This window comes from Chelon labrosus (genome assembly GCF_963514085.1).
Source record: "Chelon labrosus genome assembly, chromosome: 8".
In the NCBI taxonomy this organism is placed as follows: domain Eukaryota; kingdom Metazoa; phylum Chordata; class Actinopteri; order Mugiliformes; family Mugilidae; genus Chelon; species Chelon labrosus.
In genome coordinates, this window is record NC_140358.1 from 13,847,824 (window position 1) to 13,864,821 (window position 16,998).

Sequence of the window (16,998 nt, forward strand, 5' to 3'; positions counted from 1 at the left end):
TATAGCCACGACTATTATGTGCTTTTCTGCAAATGCGGTTAAATATTGAGAGGATACGTTCAGGGTTGGATCATCAGCAACATTTTGAAAAAGAGATATTTTTTTTTTTGTTTCTTTGCCATTGAGGCCAATAACCTGCCGTTCGCATTAATGAATATGAAATACAGCAGCACCGTCTCTCTAATGAAGTTAACAGTGATTCAGATCAAAATGACCTTGTGCATCACAAAGCCACTTAAATTCCCAGGTATCCCACTGGGATATTCATCTAAACAAATAATGATAACAATTACTGACTGTTATTGAATGGTTGCCCATCCCGTCTACAATTACTCTGAATAATGACTCTGACCTGGCGTCCTTGTCATACCACCTTCTGGCTTCACTGTAACTTTCTGCACTAGTAAATGGATCAAACTCGACAGATGATAAGTTGACTTATGGATCTGCACAAATGAAACAAACGACCCAGTCATCAATATTTTTCATTCAGAAATCAAATATCCAGTTTTGAAATTATTGCTGTATCATATTATTGTGGTAATATGTGAGGCATGTGGATTGAGGGCGTGAAGATGTCAGTATAACACACAACATAATGTAACGCTAAGGCTCCAGTCAGACCTGGAAGCATCTCAACATGCATCCAAAGTGATCAGAACACAGTTATCCAGAGTTCATCTCCATTACAGGTGTGATTACAGTTTTACACTCTGTTTGCAAACAAACTCCTTTAGGGAGCAGCAGAATATTGCGCAAACAGCTGCTGTCTCCGGTGGGTCGCCACCTATCGCTGTTTTGGAACCATGAACAGCGCAGTTGGTTGTGGATCCCTGACATGGGGATAGGAAGTCTCTCTCACTCAGTGAAAACCCATAATTTATTATTTTTTTTCCACCACACAGTTATTTTAGAGACCTGCACAAAGCTCAGATTATAACTCGACCTGTGGAAGTGTACACAAACACAGTAATGTTGCTGCTGCTCTGTCTGCAGCAGCGAAAGAAAGAAGTCTCTGGTAAAAACGGCAAATAAGGACTCTTGTCATTATTGAGGAAATACTTTGCATACGTCAACATGAACACTTCACTAATTAATGCGTTCTTTAATGATGGGATAAATAGCTATTCCATCATTTCATTGGTTAATTCTGATCTGGTTTACCTTTAAAAGCGGTTGTCTTCTTTTTTTTATGAATGAATTAGGCAAAACTCTGCTTATGTCTATCCAAGTGAACATCAGCTGAGTAGGCAGTCTGTCAGTGTGGCCAGAACAGGTTGTGTGTTCACTCTACTAAAGGAATGTGGATCCATTCGGCACAGATCATGAACCACCTCCAAATGTGGTCTGAGTGATCAGGTGCCTCCTCAGTACACCCGTACTCTATATTGGCTACGTGTGACTGGATCACTAAGGGCGTGTGCTAATACCAGACTTGAACAGCGTCTAAGACCCAGAGGTGCAATGCTATTAAAGCCTGGATTTCAATATTTTGATGAGAAGTGTTTTAAAAGCACCAGAGAGACTTATCCAAACCTCAGCATGGCTAAAAGGCTTCTAAGACAAAGTAGCTTATGGATCCCTTACAGACGCATACAGTACATTGTTTTGGCATGAGCTTGAAGAAGATGACTTTGATCTTCATGTTCAGTCAAATGAAACTTATTTTCTTGCCAACGGGCGGCAAAACATTTGATTTCAGCAGGGAATATATTTTCTTTTATGTACTTGCTATGCCCTCTGAGCCTGAGCTACCAACCAAGGAGTATATTGATCCCCCCCTCAGTATATAAAGGCAGATCTTACCAGATGGTTGCTGGACTGGTGCTGGGTTTGCAGCAGGAGCTGAGTGTTCAAAGCATGCAGCAACAAGGCATGTCAACACATTCTGAAAGGTTTGACTACCAAAAGGCCACGACTTTAGCTTTCTAGCATTCATTTTAGTATACGGTATACGTTCATTTATATTATGAACAAACCTTTTTTTTTAACACATTTATTAGCTCCTAATATGTTTAGAGATCCAACAAATATGACTGAATCATAAGACTGAATGTCGGTCTGAATGATCCATTCTGGTTCGCAGCTACATAGGATGTCATAAGAGGATAAGTGCCGCCGCTGGCTGGTTCAAACATGTACCGTATGGTTGATGACGACCTGTGTTTCTGTTACCAGCTGGGGTATCCATGGCATGTGCAGGATAGGCACTTCTCCTAAAAAGGTAGCAGCAGGGAGAGGGTTAAAAGCAGGGGTGGTAGATTGAACAATCTGTGTCGTATTTTGAGCTGAAATTCACAAACTGTGGATATGGGACACACTCATCAACTCACATGAGCACATGGGACCTTTAACAGCAGTGCAAGTAGAAATATAACTGCAACACAGTATGTATGAGTTTAATCATTTAAAACCACAAAATAAAGTTTGCATTCAGGGAAATAAACGTGCAGCAGGTTGGGTTCAAACAGAGGATGTTGGTGTCCGTTTGCTTATGGTCACGATACCCTCAGCTCCACCATCTCTTCCATCTTGTCACACCCCTACAGACTGGTGACTTTGCACTTATTGTCACTCATTCTTACCTGTCCAGTGACAGTGATTTAGTAGTCGTGGTGTGTATGAGTAGAACTGTTGCGCCTTTTCATACCGTGACGGTGACGGTGTTCTCCCCCCCCCCCCAAAGAATCATAATATTTACTTCATGCTCACACGGTCCGGCACAAATCCCTTCCACCTGTTCATTTGGTAAAATCTCATCAGCACCAGGCGACCTTCTTCATTTACATGAATCAATATGATTTTAAAACCAAAAGTGTGGTTTAGTCAGTGCACAGGAGCTTTGCTGGGCACTTTGGAGTTAATTGGTATGCAAAGAGGCATGTCAGGTTAAATTGCTTATGCCTATTGACTTACTCACACGCGCACAAATGAGAATAAGTCATACTTAAGATAAGAAAGATGAGAGGGGAATAAAAGCAGATGAGAGACTCATATTGAGGAGAAGTGAAAGAAAGTTGGCAAGCGGGTGCTGCAGTGCTCCTGCATTGCAATTGATTGGCTGGTTTAACCACCAGTGCTGCTCACTCAAGCTTTAAATAGATGGATAAAACTCCCCTTTTGCCCAGCACTCTTTTACTCGCTCCCGTTCCCTGCCTCGTCCTCTTCATCCTGCCATTATCACCTTTCCTCCCCTTTCCTCTTTCCCCCTTTCTTCTGCCCTTTCCTCTTCCCTCCTCCTCCTCTTCAAATTTATCACCTCCTCCCTTTCTCTTCCCCTATCCTTTCACCTCTCGTCACCTGCGCTATATATTCCATAAATATTCACATCACGTCGGCTAAAAATGACTTCTCATTCGCAGCGTTATTTTCGCCACAAGCCGACATGTTTTGCTGTTTAGGAGAAGGTTATCTGCAAAGAACTTCCACACAAGACGTTGTGTGGATGCGAGTGTGCGGCCTGATTACCTCATTCATTTGAATGTCCGTTGCTGATTCCCAAATTGTCCGAGATTGGAGTCCACGCCATAATCCTAAAGTGTCCCCCAATCCTCTGTTAACCAGATACAATCAAATACTTTTTTTCCCCTTCCTCTATCACTTGTTCCTCATCCCCCTTCATTTCTCATTTCCTCGCACTGGTAATGCCCTTTTCCCGCTAACCGAAATAAGATGGGTTTCCTCCAGCGCTGATAGATGGAGGTGAGGACAGGCCCAAATCAGCAGGCAGCGGGAACACATTGCGCTGCAGACGGCTATCGGGGGGAAGGTTGACATGTCATCTCTTTGCACACTGGAGAATATGAGAAGGCACGCGGGCATGTAAATGTGTTTTTGCATCTGAATATGTGGGGAAAAAAAAAAGAGTGTTGCTCAGTTGTGACAGGTGTGTACAATTAATCTCCTCCCTCGAGGCTATCTGTGCTTCACCATCTCCACTGTATGGTTGGTGCCTTTACCTAAAAGATAGAGAAAGCTTTCATATCCTTTGACAGCTCCAGATACATCCCGAGTTACAGAGATTTCAGCGTTCCCACGAGTGAAGAAGCGATAAAGTGGCATCATGTCAGAGTGTCTGGCTGATTTCACGCTGACATACTAGTATGTAAACAGCAGCGCCTCGTGTGATCAGGTCAGATTCCAGTTCACATCAGACACCAGCTGTGGCTCCCACACAACCCATTAGGCCCCTAATGGAGACACGGCCACTGTCGTTTTATGATGTTAGGAGCCACATGGTAATGACTAGTACATAACACCGGGCTTTGATCTGTAAACCCTGTACTCAGTCTTAATTAACTTGAGATTTGAATATCATTTTTAGTGTGGTTTGGAACCGGTGCAGTCTTTGATCCCATTTTATCGGCTTTGTCTTTTTAGTTGGCTTTGTTCATTATGAGGGCTTTCATCTTTCTTTAATACAAACTATGTAACTGACAGGATCACCATGACCACCAGTCCAGAGTCCGGTGCCCGATGTTAACCTGTCTCTCACTCTATTTGTACTAAAAGCTCGTCCTTCTTTTTTTTTTTTTTTTTACCGCCCGACTCCTTCACCTCCTCCGCCTCCTGTTCTTTTTTTTTTTGCTTTTCTTCAGTCTGTCAAATGAAAGTGGGTTTGCGGTGTTAGCCTAGTGTGAAATGACACAATGCTCAGAGTCAATGAGCTGCTCTGATCTTTTGTCATCTTGGACACCAGCCAGCTGTGCCTGGCTGCCGCAGCGATAATGTCACAGTGGAGATTGATTTGGAAGAAGATGGGGTCGGCGCACAGAGAGAATAGTCCTCATTAAGCGGCTCACAACGCAGAAAACCCAACGTTTACCTCATACCTTTTGCCATTCTTCTTCTTCTTCTTCTTCTCCAACTCATTATTTTCCTGCCTGCTCCAGAGAGAACGCAGGAGTCTGCCAGCTGTAAAACCAAGCGAACAGCTTGATGTTTTGCTGCATCAACTTCCGGCTTCAGTCGCTGCTCTGTGCCGATTCTCCTTCTCTGCGGTTCAGAGGTGAAGTTTGTCCCTGCTTTCTCTCTCTTCAGGCCCAGATGTCACCAAGGATCCGTGTCTGAAGGTGCGCTGCCCTCCTCACAAGGTGTGTGTCAGCCATGACTACCAGACAGCCATCTGCACCAATCACAAGCAACCAGCCCACAGGTAAGAGCCATCATTGTTTTGCTTCTCATGCATCCATTTTTTTTTCTACACACACACACGCTCTGTGGCCAGTTCATTAGGTATACTTTATGTTATGGTATTGGAATACATTATAGTATTCAACATTTCTTTCAAATAACAGAGAGAGCTGCTGATTCAACTTTTAATTGTGGAGGCTGTGGTTTGTAGCACTATTAAATTGTATTGGGTTTTAATAATTTGGCCAACCCCATTTAAGTCAGTGGCCAAACAACATAGAAATTGGGTTTAACTTAATCCAGTCACAGTGATTGGCAGAGTGAAGAGACACTGGAAATATTATAGGGGAGTCTGCTGCTGATGATGCGCTCGTATCACCAGATTATCAAACTGCCAGCTCTAAATAGTAATTTTGTATTCAGTTCATCACATTAAATAGTAACATTATATATAGAGTCAGATGGAGTCCAGAAAGGAGACATTCATTTGGGAGTGCAGTGCCGCATAATAAGTACCATTAAGCCCAATTACGGACATTGAGCGTGCAATATGATAATCCAACACATTTGACTGAACTGAGGTCCATGATTACACGAATAGAACTTAAGTAATGCTCAGTTCTTGTAAAAATGATCAAAAGTCATTAAATATTAAGCCGATAACATTGGATTTTTGAGTAGCTACAGTCATAGTAGTTATAGTGGTTAGAGGGCTTCAAATGCAACATTAGGACAAATTCAAGATCAGGGCCGTCTGCAGATACAAAACTATTGGAGTGGTGGTTACTGCAATGCAATAGTATGTCATTATAAAATGTATAAAATGCAGTTATAATAATTAAGATGAAGTAAACGCCTATAACTCAAATTTACTCTTAGAAATTTAAACTTATATACAATATCCTGAATACCATCACATCAGATTATACGAATTATACCCAGCAACATTCTGTGTTTGGTGTTTCGGCACCCTGCGAGGATCCAATGTGCTTCAACGACAGACAGACAGACAGACAGACAGACAGACACATAAATATTCTCACCACTAATTAATTTTAAATCTGTTTGCTCTGCCGCCACCAAATTTGTTTGTGTTTTCAACCATTGCCAGTTTTAAGGTTTCTTCAATTTTTCAGCTCAAGAAGCATTTCTCCAAAAAAGACATCTGAATGTGTTATGTCGCTGTCTTGTGTTTAATTAATTTCCTCAAGTCATTAGCTTCTAAAAAACGTGGTTTTAATCCCTTTCTTTCCGTTGCATTAATTACAAGTCTTATTTGCTGGTTAATGTGTCAATTCAATGTGTATTCACCTGGAATCTGTATTTTCCCAATAGCGCCATGCGCTGAAGCTTTGGTCCATGTTTTTTTCTTTTCTTTTTTTCTCATCTACATGAGTTCAATTAGTTGCAGTAATTAGCATAACACTGATTTGGTGTCTTCCCAGAGGGCAAATCCAAACTTTGTGGCTCTCAAGATATTTGCAAACTATTATGCAATGCAATTAATAGTACACTCTGTTTATCCACAACTTGAATGTGTCCTGTACTGTACCCACTCTGATCCTACTATTATAATGATATACTATATTACTTTTGTGTTTTTTTTGTGTTTTTTCATTTCATAAGGAGATTATCTGTCAACACAAAAGTCCCAAGCAGAATTTCTTCTTCTTTTTGTCCAGATCGACAGAGTAAAGGACTCTCTCTCTCTCTATCTGTAATTCAAAAACTATCACAGAGGCTGACAGTGTTAATTTGCGTGCATGTCTGTCCTGCTGTGACGGGCTTGTGTTAAAGCAGAAACCTTCCAGATGAGGCATCCACAGAAACTCTCTGTAGGGCGCTGAAGTATAGTAGTATATGTGAGAGAGGGAAGGAATGAAAGACACCGTTATTAGTTTTGTTTGAGGTGAATATTCAGTAGCTACTTATCGTCAAACATTTCCCTCTCGATGATTATGCACACGCCCTAATGACTAAAAACCCTCTCACATACTCGTCCTTGCGTTTATGCAGAAATTGAGGAGAAGCAATGGATTAAATGGGAACCAGATAAGAGGGATCAACCTGTTTCATTGCATTGAGATGATAACGCAGTTTTATCTATCAGTGCTGCGCACGTCTTCTCTGCTGTGGCTCAGACAGTGAGCGTCACGTTTCTGACATAAAAGGATGTGGCTGACAGGCTGCCTGGGATTTGAATAATACAGTTTTACAGAGTGTAGATGTTGCTCAAGGGAATGAATGATAAGCTATTACTTGATGCGATATTACTGAACTTACGTGCTTTGTAATGTTATTGTTTGAAATGATCTTATTCTTTCTTCTTTTTCCTCGGTTAATGTGGTACTGGAGGGAAAAATGTGTTTTTTAATTACAAACTAGTGTTTTGTTTCTATTCATTTCGCTAAAGTTTGCAACTGTGGAATCACCACCTGTTCTCTTCAGCGATTAGTGTCCCCTCTTTTTGCATTCGTTATTTCTCTGTAAAGAGTCTGTTTGGCTCTAATTCCGTCTCTGCTTGATGGATCAGGAGGCAGCAGGGTGTTCAGTGAGAGCACTTAGATAGAAAATTGCTGCGAGATTTGGATCAAACGTAATTACACTGGTTATTGAAAAGGCCTCCTTGGACCAGTTGGGATCTGCTTCATCTGACCCTGACATGCCAGAAAAACGGCCTGTGAGGTAGAGAACGGATTTGTCTAGCTTAAATAATATTTATGTTTGAAAAGTTAATGCAGCAATTTTCCCTGAGAACCAACCATTTATTGTTCAATGTATTATTTATTTTTTTTAGGTGTGTGTGTGTTTTCACTGATGGTCCGTTGACCTTGTCTTTGTCTTACTGAGTAATTTCACGACTCTAAACTTGATCCGTGCTTCTCTCTTTGCCAGTGTGAAGCCAAGAAAAGGCAGTGTAGGCCACAAGCACAGGCTGGAAGCTGGTGCTCATGGGAAATGTAGGGTCTGCTCTGCCCTCCAGTCAACTCCTGTATGCGGCTCGGATGGACATACCTACTCCTCTAAAGTAAGACATTTGCTTCTGATTCATCTTTTCACATTTAAATGTTTCATCTATAGCTGGCTTTTCCCCTCCAATTCTTTCTAATCCTCTTTCCCCCGTGCTGTCACATTTTACCATGTTCACCTCCACTGTGTCGATTCCAGCAGAACTGTTCTCGTAGTCTGTTGAGCAAATGACCGAGACCAAGGGCAGCTATCAGAGGTCTTTACAGTTGCTAGAAAGCATCTCTGGACATTTCAGAAGAGCTCTCCAGCGTCCATTATCCCATCTGACTCTCGCCCCATTTGCAGCCACCAACCTCTGCTCATAATATCCTTCTGAGCTGCATAAATTTATACACAGCTACAAAACTCACAATGTCAGGAACGAAGACAGTCAAGGTTTAACCTTCGTGATTAGACTGAAAAGCATGAAGATTGATTTTTGCTGGCAGAAAAAGACTTAAAGGAATGAGACTCTGTCCTTGGTATATCATACTTTATATTTTTATTGGCAGCCACATTTATATAATCTCATTGTTCCTGTGTTCAGCCATTTAGTTGTCAGGGGTGATACAGTGCAGGACACAGAAACCTCACACAAACAGTCAATATACAGTAGACCTCTCCAGACTGTCTTTCACGTCTGAATGAAAGTCTTTGTGACAGGAATATCCGCAGAGCACACTGAGCTGAGCTTTCAGGACACCTCCATAATGTTGTCACTTGCTTAGTATCATTTATTAAACACTCTCGCAGTCAGGAACGTTCCTTCCATGTGTAATAGTGTCTGAGGAAACACAGTCGATAGAAGCAAACCTTTTAGCGAAGGAGTTCATCCTCGGCCGTGTTTTCTGCGCTGGGAAGCTTGTTGGATATAAATTCAGCTTTGCAAGAAATAAAACGACTTCAAGACATTTTGAGACCACAACAACACAAGATAATCAATTATTTATCTAGATGCACTACAACTTAAGATAGAAGTGTTTTCTGAAAACGCTACTGAGAACTGTATTATTTGTCTCTTAATTTCAGAACAAAGCACTTTAATAGGAGGAATGTGTTTTAAAGGGGAACTACCGTTTTTTTACAACCTGGACCTTATTTCTAACATAAAATACGATCGTTTACTCACCCATATAACTTTGGTGTCATTTGGACTCATTCGGACGATATTTAGATCCGAGTATATCTATATAGTGGGAGTGACTGGGGCACCGAAAAGCAGCCTCTAAATAACGCATTATCTGCTGCAAAACTCGTTCATTTCACCAATATTTTGTTGTGATACCCTAGTGCTATTCCCCGTTGAGTCCGGAGTTACCTGTTATCTATTCATGGACGTGCAGCGGTTTGTTGTTCTTTGGCCAGCTGTTCCTCTCCCTGCCTCCACATTATCCTTTCAACGAGCTGCTCATCCGTATACTCTGGCTCAAGACAGTAAGGACGTCCATCATAAACAAAGTCGTCGTCCACAACCGCAGAATCGGAAAAATATTCAGCCATGTTGCAAAAAACTAGCAGTAGCAAATTACAGGTAAACAAGCCGCGCGGCGCTCAGAGATGACATCATCCAGGTCAGAGGTTAGTAGGTCAATCTACAGACCCCGGATGATGATAACAGGTAACTCCGGACTCAACGGGGAGTAGCACTAGCATATCATGACAAAATATTGGTGAAATGAACGAGTTTCGCGGCAGATAATGCGTTATTTAGAGGCTGCGTTTCGGTGCCCCAGTCACTCCCACTATATGGATATACGTGGATCTAAATATCATCTGAATGACTCCAAATGACACCATAGTTATGGGTGAGTAAACGATCCTATTTTATGCCAGAAATAAGGTCCAGATTGTAAAAAAACAGTAGTTCCCCTTTAATATGACAATGCTATGGCTAAGGTGTGGTCTAGGTACTAAACCATACTGGTTAGAATAACAGCTATGTTGTTAGATTTAGAGTAGAGTCATATCTGAAATGGGGAATAAAATCTCCTTTGCATCTAAAATTTATTGACCCATTCACCGACCCAGATCTCTTCCTAATAGTGGCTTTTCTGCTACCTCACAACCTTCTTTCCTAATGTTATAGCTCCTACAGTAACTAGAGAGCTCTGTCCAATGTGTAAGTGACAAACACAAGGACGAAACATGCATTTAAAATGCTGAGTCAAGCCTCCAGCCCAGAAGAACTGATTCAACTCTTTGTGTCTGAGAAGGTCAGGACACAGTAGACTTTCTTAACGACCTGCCTTCCTGTGAGCTGAGACTGTGGACGGAACAAAATGATTGAAGGGGGAACAAGAAGAACAATAGGAAGAGGAGGGTTAGGGAATCCCGCTGCTCTCTGGTAATTTAGTCGGAGGGGTTCAGTTAGCTGGTGGAGTGATGGGTCCCTGTGGCCCAACTTAAACTCTGCTCACCAGTGAGCTGCTGGTCACAGGCTTATTCATGTTTTATTATTACATTACATGCCTCCCTCATCATAACCTCACACACTCTTTCTCACACACACTCAATATCCTATTAAGAGGACAGTGCTCTTATCTCCTGAGAGGCTTCAGCCCACTAAGTTAAATCCATTACTTCCCTCCTCTTAAATCATCCTTTCTCCTCTCCTCTCCTATCCTTTCCTCTTTTCTCCTCTCCTCTCCTCTCCTCTATTTTTACTCGACCAAGTCAGGTATTAATATACTGTTTCATCAAAACCACATTAACCCCTGGAGAGAGGCAAACATAAAGATTCATGGGGCCTCTCAGGCTGCTGACAGTGACTCGGGGAGGTCATCCATTTTCTGGACTTTCTCTCTCACGCTCTCCTTTCTCATCCCTCCGTCTCCCTCCCCCAGACATCTAATTCAATATGTTGAGGGTAGGACAGAACACGGTTCCTTTGTCAACAAATTTCATTAAGCAACATTAGCAGCGCTATCAAAGAGGTGACAGAGAGGAAATGATGGATTCGAATAAGAACCTCGGAAATGAAAGTGCCGGCTGCCTTAGGCTTAACCAGCGTAAGGCATGGTATATGCATAGATGTTTATGCACAGCCATGGTCTCGCGCTGACAAATCCTGTCGTCATCATCTCGCAAACACAATTTACATAACTCATTTCAGATTTCATTATTCCTCTTGGAAGGGTCTTGTAATTGGATTTTTCCACCCCCAACTTGTCCAAACAATTTCTTACCCCTCACTTACCTGAAATGAGATTTGTACTGTTAAATTACATTCAGAAGTAGTCCATCTTGCTTTTTGTATCGCATTAGGTTTGGGCTGCAGTGAATAATAGAATGTCGCTGGGCATCTCGTGTCTAATGGTGTGTTTACATGGCTGCCTAATGGACACATCTGTTCATCGAAGATAAATGACCGATCTTGTCTCAGCAAATCTTTCCCTTTATCAGCTCAGCAAAGAAAGTGCAATATTCAGGTCCAAGTTTTTAATCCACTGTGATTATATACTTTTAGCAGTTATAGGCACACTTAATCACACATATTTACAGTACACTGTACGTACTGCACATCCCATAAATGAAGTGCCATGATGCATGTGATTCAAGAATTTAAGTGATTTGTTATTGCTTAATTCGAATCTGTTTCATTTAATGCTGAAAGTCAAACAGATTCCAATAAGAATGGTCAGAAACAGTGCAGTGGAGCTCAATTGTCCTGTCTTTCTACATCTACCCTAACCTGTACCGATCCCATAATGCAGTTCAATAGTGGGTCTTCATCAAACCTTCCATGTCTGGTGATTGCCCACTCTTCCTGAGGATAAGAAAAGGTAGACAGGAAGCTGACTTCAAAGGTTACAGCCGTAGTGAAGACAAAAGTGCTGACGTGTAAACCTTTTTGAAGACATCCCAGACACAACACTGTTTGGGTTGGAGTTACAGAAGAAATCTGAAGGGCGAGAAGGACCCTTCAGACCTCTGTAGTTTTAAGATATTCTAGATGGATACTACACCTACTACAGTTAATGGACTTTAATCAGCCCGTAGAGCTAATAACGGTGGAGCAGATAACAAACATGAGCAAATAATTGACTGCTAAAACCCACTGATGTGCCTACTTGGATGGAAACCTGTTTACAAGATAGGCCTTTGCCTCCCGAGGCGTCGGTACAAATGCCAACTTGTTTTGTATAATTTGGGGAATCGCACAATATCGGCCTTTCTTTCATTTCGCCTGCCATGCCTGGCTGCATGCCTTTTTTTATTTGCCGCACAGGTATTTGTCACAGTACGTGCCGTGCGTACAGTTTGCTCAGTGCTGCAATGAACTGTTGAGGCGTGGCGCAAGACATTGGAAATAATGGGCTTCAGGGTGCAGTGGTGTTGTCGCATGGTGTCTGAAGCCCCATTACACTCTGATAAAGATTTGGAATTCGTCCACGCACTTTTTTTCTCTAAACTTGTAATTTATTTGATGAGTTTTTCATTACACTAGAGAGCGGCTTCAGAGCCACGTTACATAACATGCAGATTACTCCCCTTGATTAGTATACAAGTATACTGCATGGGAATAGTGTACTTTTTTCACTTCAAGTTTCCAGCTCTTGTGTATGTGAAACAATCACTCATTTTAGGTGTGTTTTTGTGTGTTTTTTTTTTTTATTTTTATTTTTTTTTACAGTGTAAACTGGAGTTCCAAAGCTGTTTGTCTGGGAAGACAATCTCAGTGAAATGTGAGGGACTGTGTCCCTGTTTGCCCGGTGAGGAGTTCAACAAACCACTACACAATACTGAGAAGACAGGTGAGTACCGTACCTCTATTCAGAGCAATGTTTAACTATCTATCCTACTAGTAAGAAACACAACTACGTCTTTGGATTTAGGGCAAATTACTCTTCTTTGTCTCCCTATTTCATATCATGTGAGCTTTACACATGTGTACAGATGTGGGTGGGAAGAGGCGTGGCCAAACAAAGAGTTGATGCGTTTCTGCCATTTTCGCGTTCAGAAACGCCAGTGTGACTCACGCCACTCCCAAAAACCGTTTCACTGGTAATCCCTCAAACTCGCTGGTGATTCAAAGCGTTTCCATTTCTCTCCTGTCACCTCTCCCCTTACTCATGTTATTTTCTTCCCCTCCCATCCCTTCACATCTACCAAATCTCTTGACAGCTGCAGGGACCAGTGATGGAGTGAGTGTGTGCGCCTTATTGTTTGTCATGAAAATAGGATTTCAGCAGATAGATGGAGAGATGCTGGTGGAGAAATGCAATCTAAAGGAAAGCAGCAGAGAAAAGGATGGATTGTTATCATTACATGCTTCCGCTCGCTCGGATGGGGGAGTGGTGTGACGGGTTGTGTGACTGTTTTGAATCTATCTGTCTATTTATCTATCTATCTATCCATCTGCTCTCAGGGGTCTTTTTCTAATCACTCTCTGATTAAAAGGATTTCTAAGGATCACGCACATTTAATACAACAGGAAAGTGTCTGCTAATTAGTGACAGCTTTCTCTTTATCTCACACTCTCCTTCATTAGTTTAAGCCTGAATGATGGAGGGTGCAGAGAGTGATGCATTTAGAGAGAAGTGTTTAACCAACTTGACTGCCGTCTAATTAATTCCTTCCTGACTTTGCTCAATATAAACTATAATGATGTGTTTGATTTTCTGAGAGCTTGGCTCCGGGACTGGACCGAGTGGATAGGTTTGTGTGAAGAGAAAGGAAATCTATTTCCGGATCTCGGACAGCGTCAACAGACAGCCTTGCACTTATTTTTTTACTGTCTGGCTCTCTCCGCTTTCACTCTTTTCACTAAGTTTTCCCCCGGTTCCTATCTCTAATTCAACTCTCTTCCTCTCCGGCCTCGTCTTCTTCTTTTCACGAATTTCGCTGTACTTTTCAGAACAGCTCGTCCTGAGACCATCTGTCAGATAGCAAGTCCCAGTGTTTGTGCTTTCAGAGGTGGTAGGGATGAGTGAGGCGCGTGTTTGTCGTTCCCCAACCTGACAGAATCTCTCATTAGATCAGCAACGCAAAATGGTAAACAGACGGGCATGGCAGTAGGTGAGGACAACACTTTGCATGTGTCAGACGGTGTTCCTATGGTAACAGTCAAAAGATTGCGGCAGCCTGATATGTGCAATCACTCTTCTGTGTTTACTGAGAGCCACAGGTTCAAACTGGGTTTGAACATTCATACTAGGCTAGTAAATATCTCAGTTCACAAAACACCTGCGCCTGCAACTGGGGCTCCATCAGCATCTCTTTCACAGTAAACACGGCTGTTGTGTTTGCACTTGTCTGTGTTTGTTTTTCACTGGGAATTCACACACTGGAAGAATGGCAGCTGGCATAGACGCCACTATGTAAATATATAACAGTTCATGTATTATTTTAAGAGTGTAATAGTCAATTTATTTATGTAGCCCAGGGATGGGCAACCTAAATGATGGAGGGGGCCACAATTTTTCATCAACACTACCAGAGGGCCACATAGGTGTGTGTGTGTGTGTTTATTGAAGCAAACAAAAGAATAACCACTTACTGTGATTTTATTTATTATTTTTAATTTGTGCATTTTTACACCAAGAAACAGTTTAACATTTTCCCTGTATACCCACTCTACTTCGCCACTCGCAGCAGTGGGCACTGGTAAAAAGCCGCCTTTGTTTGCGTACTTTTGATTTAAGGTCCGCTACCATAGCAGCCCTTGCAGCTTCAGTATACTTCTCATAGCTTTGTGCAACGTGTTGTAGCGGCAACTTAAATTGAAATCTTTCAAGGCAGATAACGTCTCTAAGCAGACTAAGCACATAGGTTAGTCTGCTTTCACCTGAAAGACACGACTTTCTCGATCAAGTTTTCTCTCTCCTCCGCTCTTAGCCACGTCTCTTCTTCAGAGAAGACCCGGTGGAACTAGCGTGTGCAAGGTGGCGTCTGCATTACAGGCCATCTAGTGGCCAACTGTGTCATTACAACTGATTCAGTGCCGCAGAGGATACAGATTTATAATTTTCAAAAATGAATCTAAGGGCCACGGCGAGTGAGGTCCGCCAGTTGCCAATCCCTGATGTAGCCAATGTAGCTCCTTTTTTATTGTCATTATCATAAAGTATAATTGAGAACACTGGAAAATACTCATTGTTCATGACTAAACTACAGATGTATACAGTATTGTATAATTTGCTTATGCTGTCAAGGTATGACATATTTAATGACTATTAATATATTAATATTAACATTTTAGTGGTCAGAATTAAAAAAAAAAAAAAAAAAACACCACTAAAAGTAAACTAAAAAGATACTGGTAAGGTCTTTAGTTTTAGTATTTGTCCAATTTGTTCAACACAACAAAATGTAACAAGTACATGGGGCCATTGGTGCATATATATATGACCAGAAGTCTATTGTCTATTACTTTTAAAGTCTATTATTTTTAAAGAATTGAAAGTAACTGAACATTTTTAAGCAACAACAATTTAACTAAAGTGAAACTAAACTGAATGGAAAATAAAGATGAAGCTCGTCTAAATAGATGACAGATGACATACGCGTCGCTGTGAGCTGATGAAGACGCCCGCTGGACAGGCAGACATAAGCCAGTTAGAGCGGCCACAAGCAAGAAAGTTTAAATGCAATCATATACGCTCTGAGAATTTCTTAGACGTCCATATGCAGCATGTCATCGTGTCCTTACTTTGCTTTGCTGAGCTCTAATATTTTCATCTGCACTACAATCTCTAGTGCTCTTGTAGTCATTTTACACAGTTCAGCAATGAAGGGCAAATGAGTTCATGCCGTTTGAGTGAGTTTAATTATTAAACATTTATATATCAGTGGTATCACAGTACACAAGAAGAGGAAAACATGAATTAGTTATTCCACTTCATTACAGTTCATTCAGCCCTGAGTCACATGTGTTGCAGCAAAGGGTAAAACTAATTTAGTTGTGTTTTTTCCACAGCTTAATCAATGAGGTTTAATTGAAAACATCTTTTTTAATTTCGCTGACTAACTCCGTGTTCAAAATCCATCCCTCAGTCACTCACTCCTTCTCCTTATTTAACAAACTCATTCACTTTCTCTGTTGAGAGGTGAGTTGAAATTTGGGACGCTCGATAAAATGTGAAGCATGGCAGGAAGTGGCCTACTTACTGAGTTTATATTACTTTGTGAAAATAACAACATTCATACTCAGAATCAGGACCCTTTAAATGCAAAGGCAGAGAATTTCTTTTCAGTTGAAGCTACTGGATCAGTTTAATTACAGAGATGATTTGTATTTTAAATCTAAGGTCTAAATAAAAACGATCAACCAAAATCAGCTTATAATGTGCAGCTTCACAATAGAAAGCTGGTTTACTTTCATACATTTAATACATAAGCTTCTCTTATAACAGCCATTAGGGCAGCCCAGAAGCCAAATAGTTTGGTCTTATACCATTGCTAAAATGTTGCATGTCAAATACCAAAGGCATCAAGCAGCTTTTACGGATCTGTGTGTGTCACTGACTCCCTTGGTTTTGAATGATAGCTGCAGATGACAAGTCTGTGCTGCAGTACACTATTTATTTGAAGAGCAGGTTGAATGGTTCATTTTTTTTTCACAAGGAAGAGTTTTACTCTTCAGATATCACATTTTTGAGTTCCTTTGACTCAGCCGCCCTAATAACCTTTATTTTTCACCGCAGGGTAGCAGGCCTGTGGGGAACGTGTGAGTTTGTCAGTCACATCTCTCCCACACGTCCCTCTTTCTCTTCACTCTCCGAATTCTCCAATTTCGTTCTATTGCTCGTTTGTTTTCCATCTCAAGCCTCCGGTCCAACAGTTTGCACAGCACCCGGTTAAAATTCCACCTCCGCTTTTTTGTCTTTTTCAGCTTTTCTGCGCTTCGTTATTCAC

The 16,998-nt window shown here is 41.4% G+C and overlaps 1 protein-coding gene across 1 annotated transcript in view; it reads left to right on the forward strand.

The window, feature by feature from the left end:
* Window positions 1–16,998, forward strand: part of spock1 (SPARC (osteonectin), cwcv and kazal like domains proteoglycan 1) — a 104,077-nt gene that overhangs the window by 74,286 nt on the left and 12,793 nt on the right. The window contains exons 4-6 of the mRNA XM_084550238.1: window positions 5,041–5,155; window positions 8,029–8,161; window positions 12,776–12,896. Coding sequence (XP_084406364.1) covers window positions 5,041–5,155; window positions 8,029–8,161; window positions 12,776–12,896 — 369 coding nt within the window. The remainder of the gene's footprint in view (window positions 1–5,040; window positions 5,156–8,028; window positions 8,162–12,775; window positions 12,897–16,998) is intronic.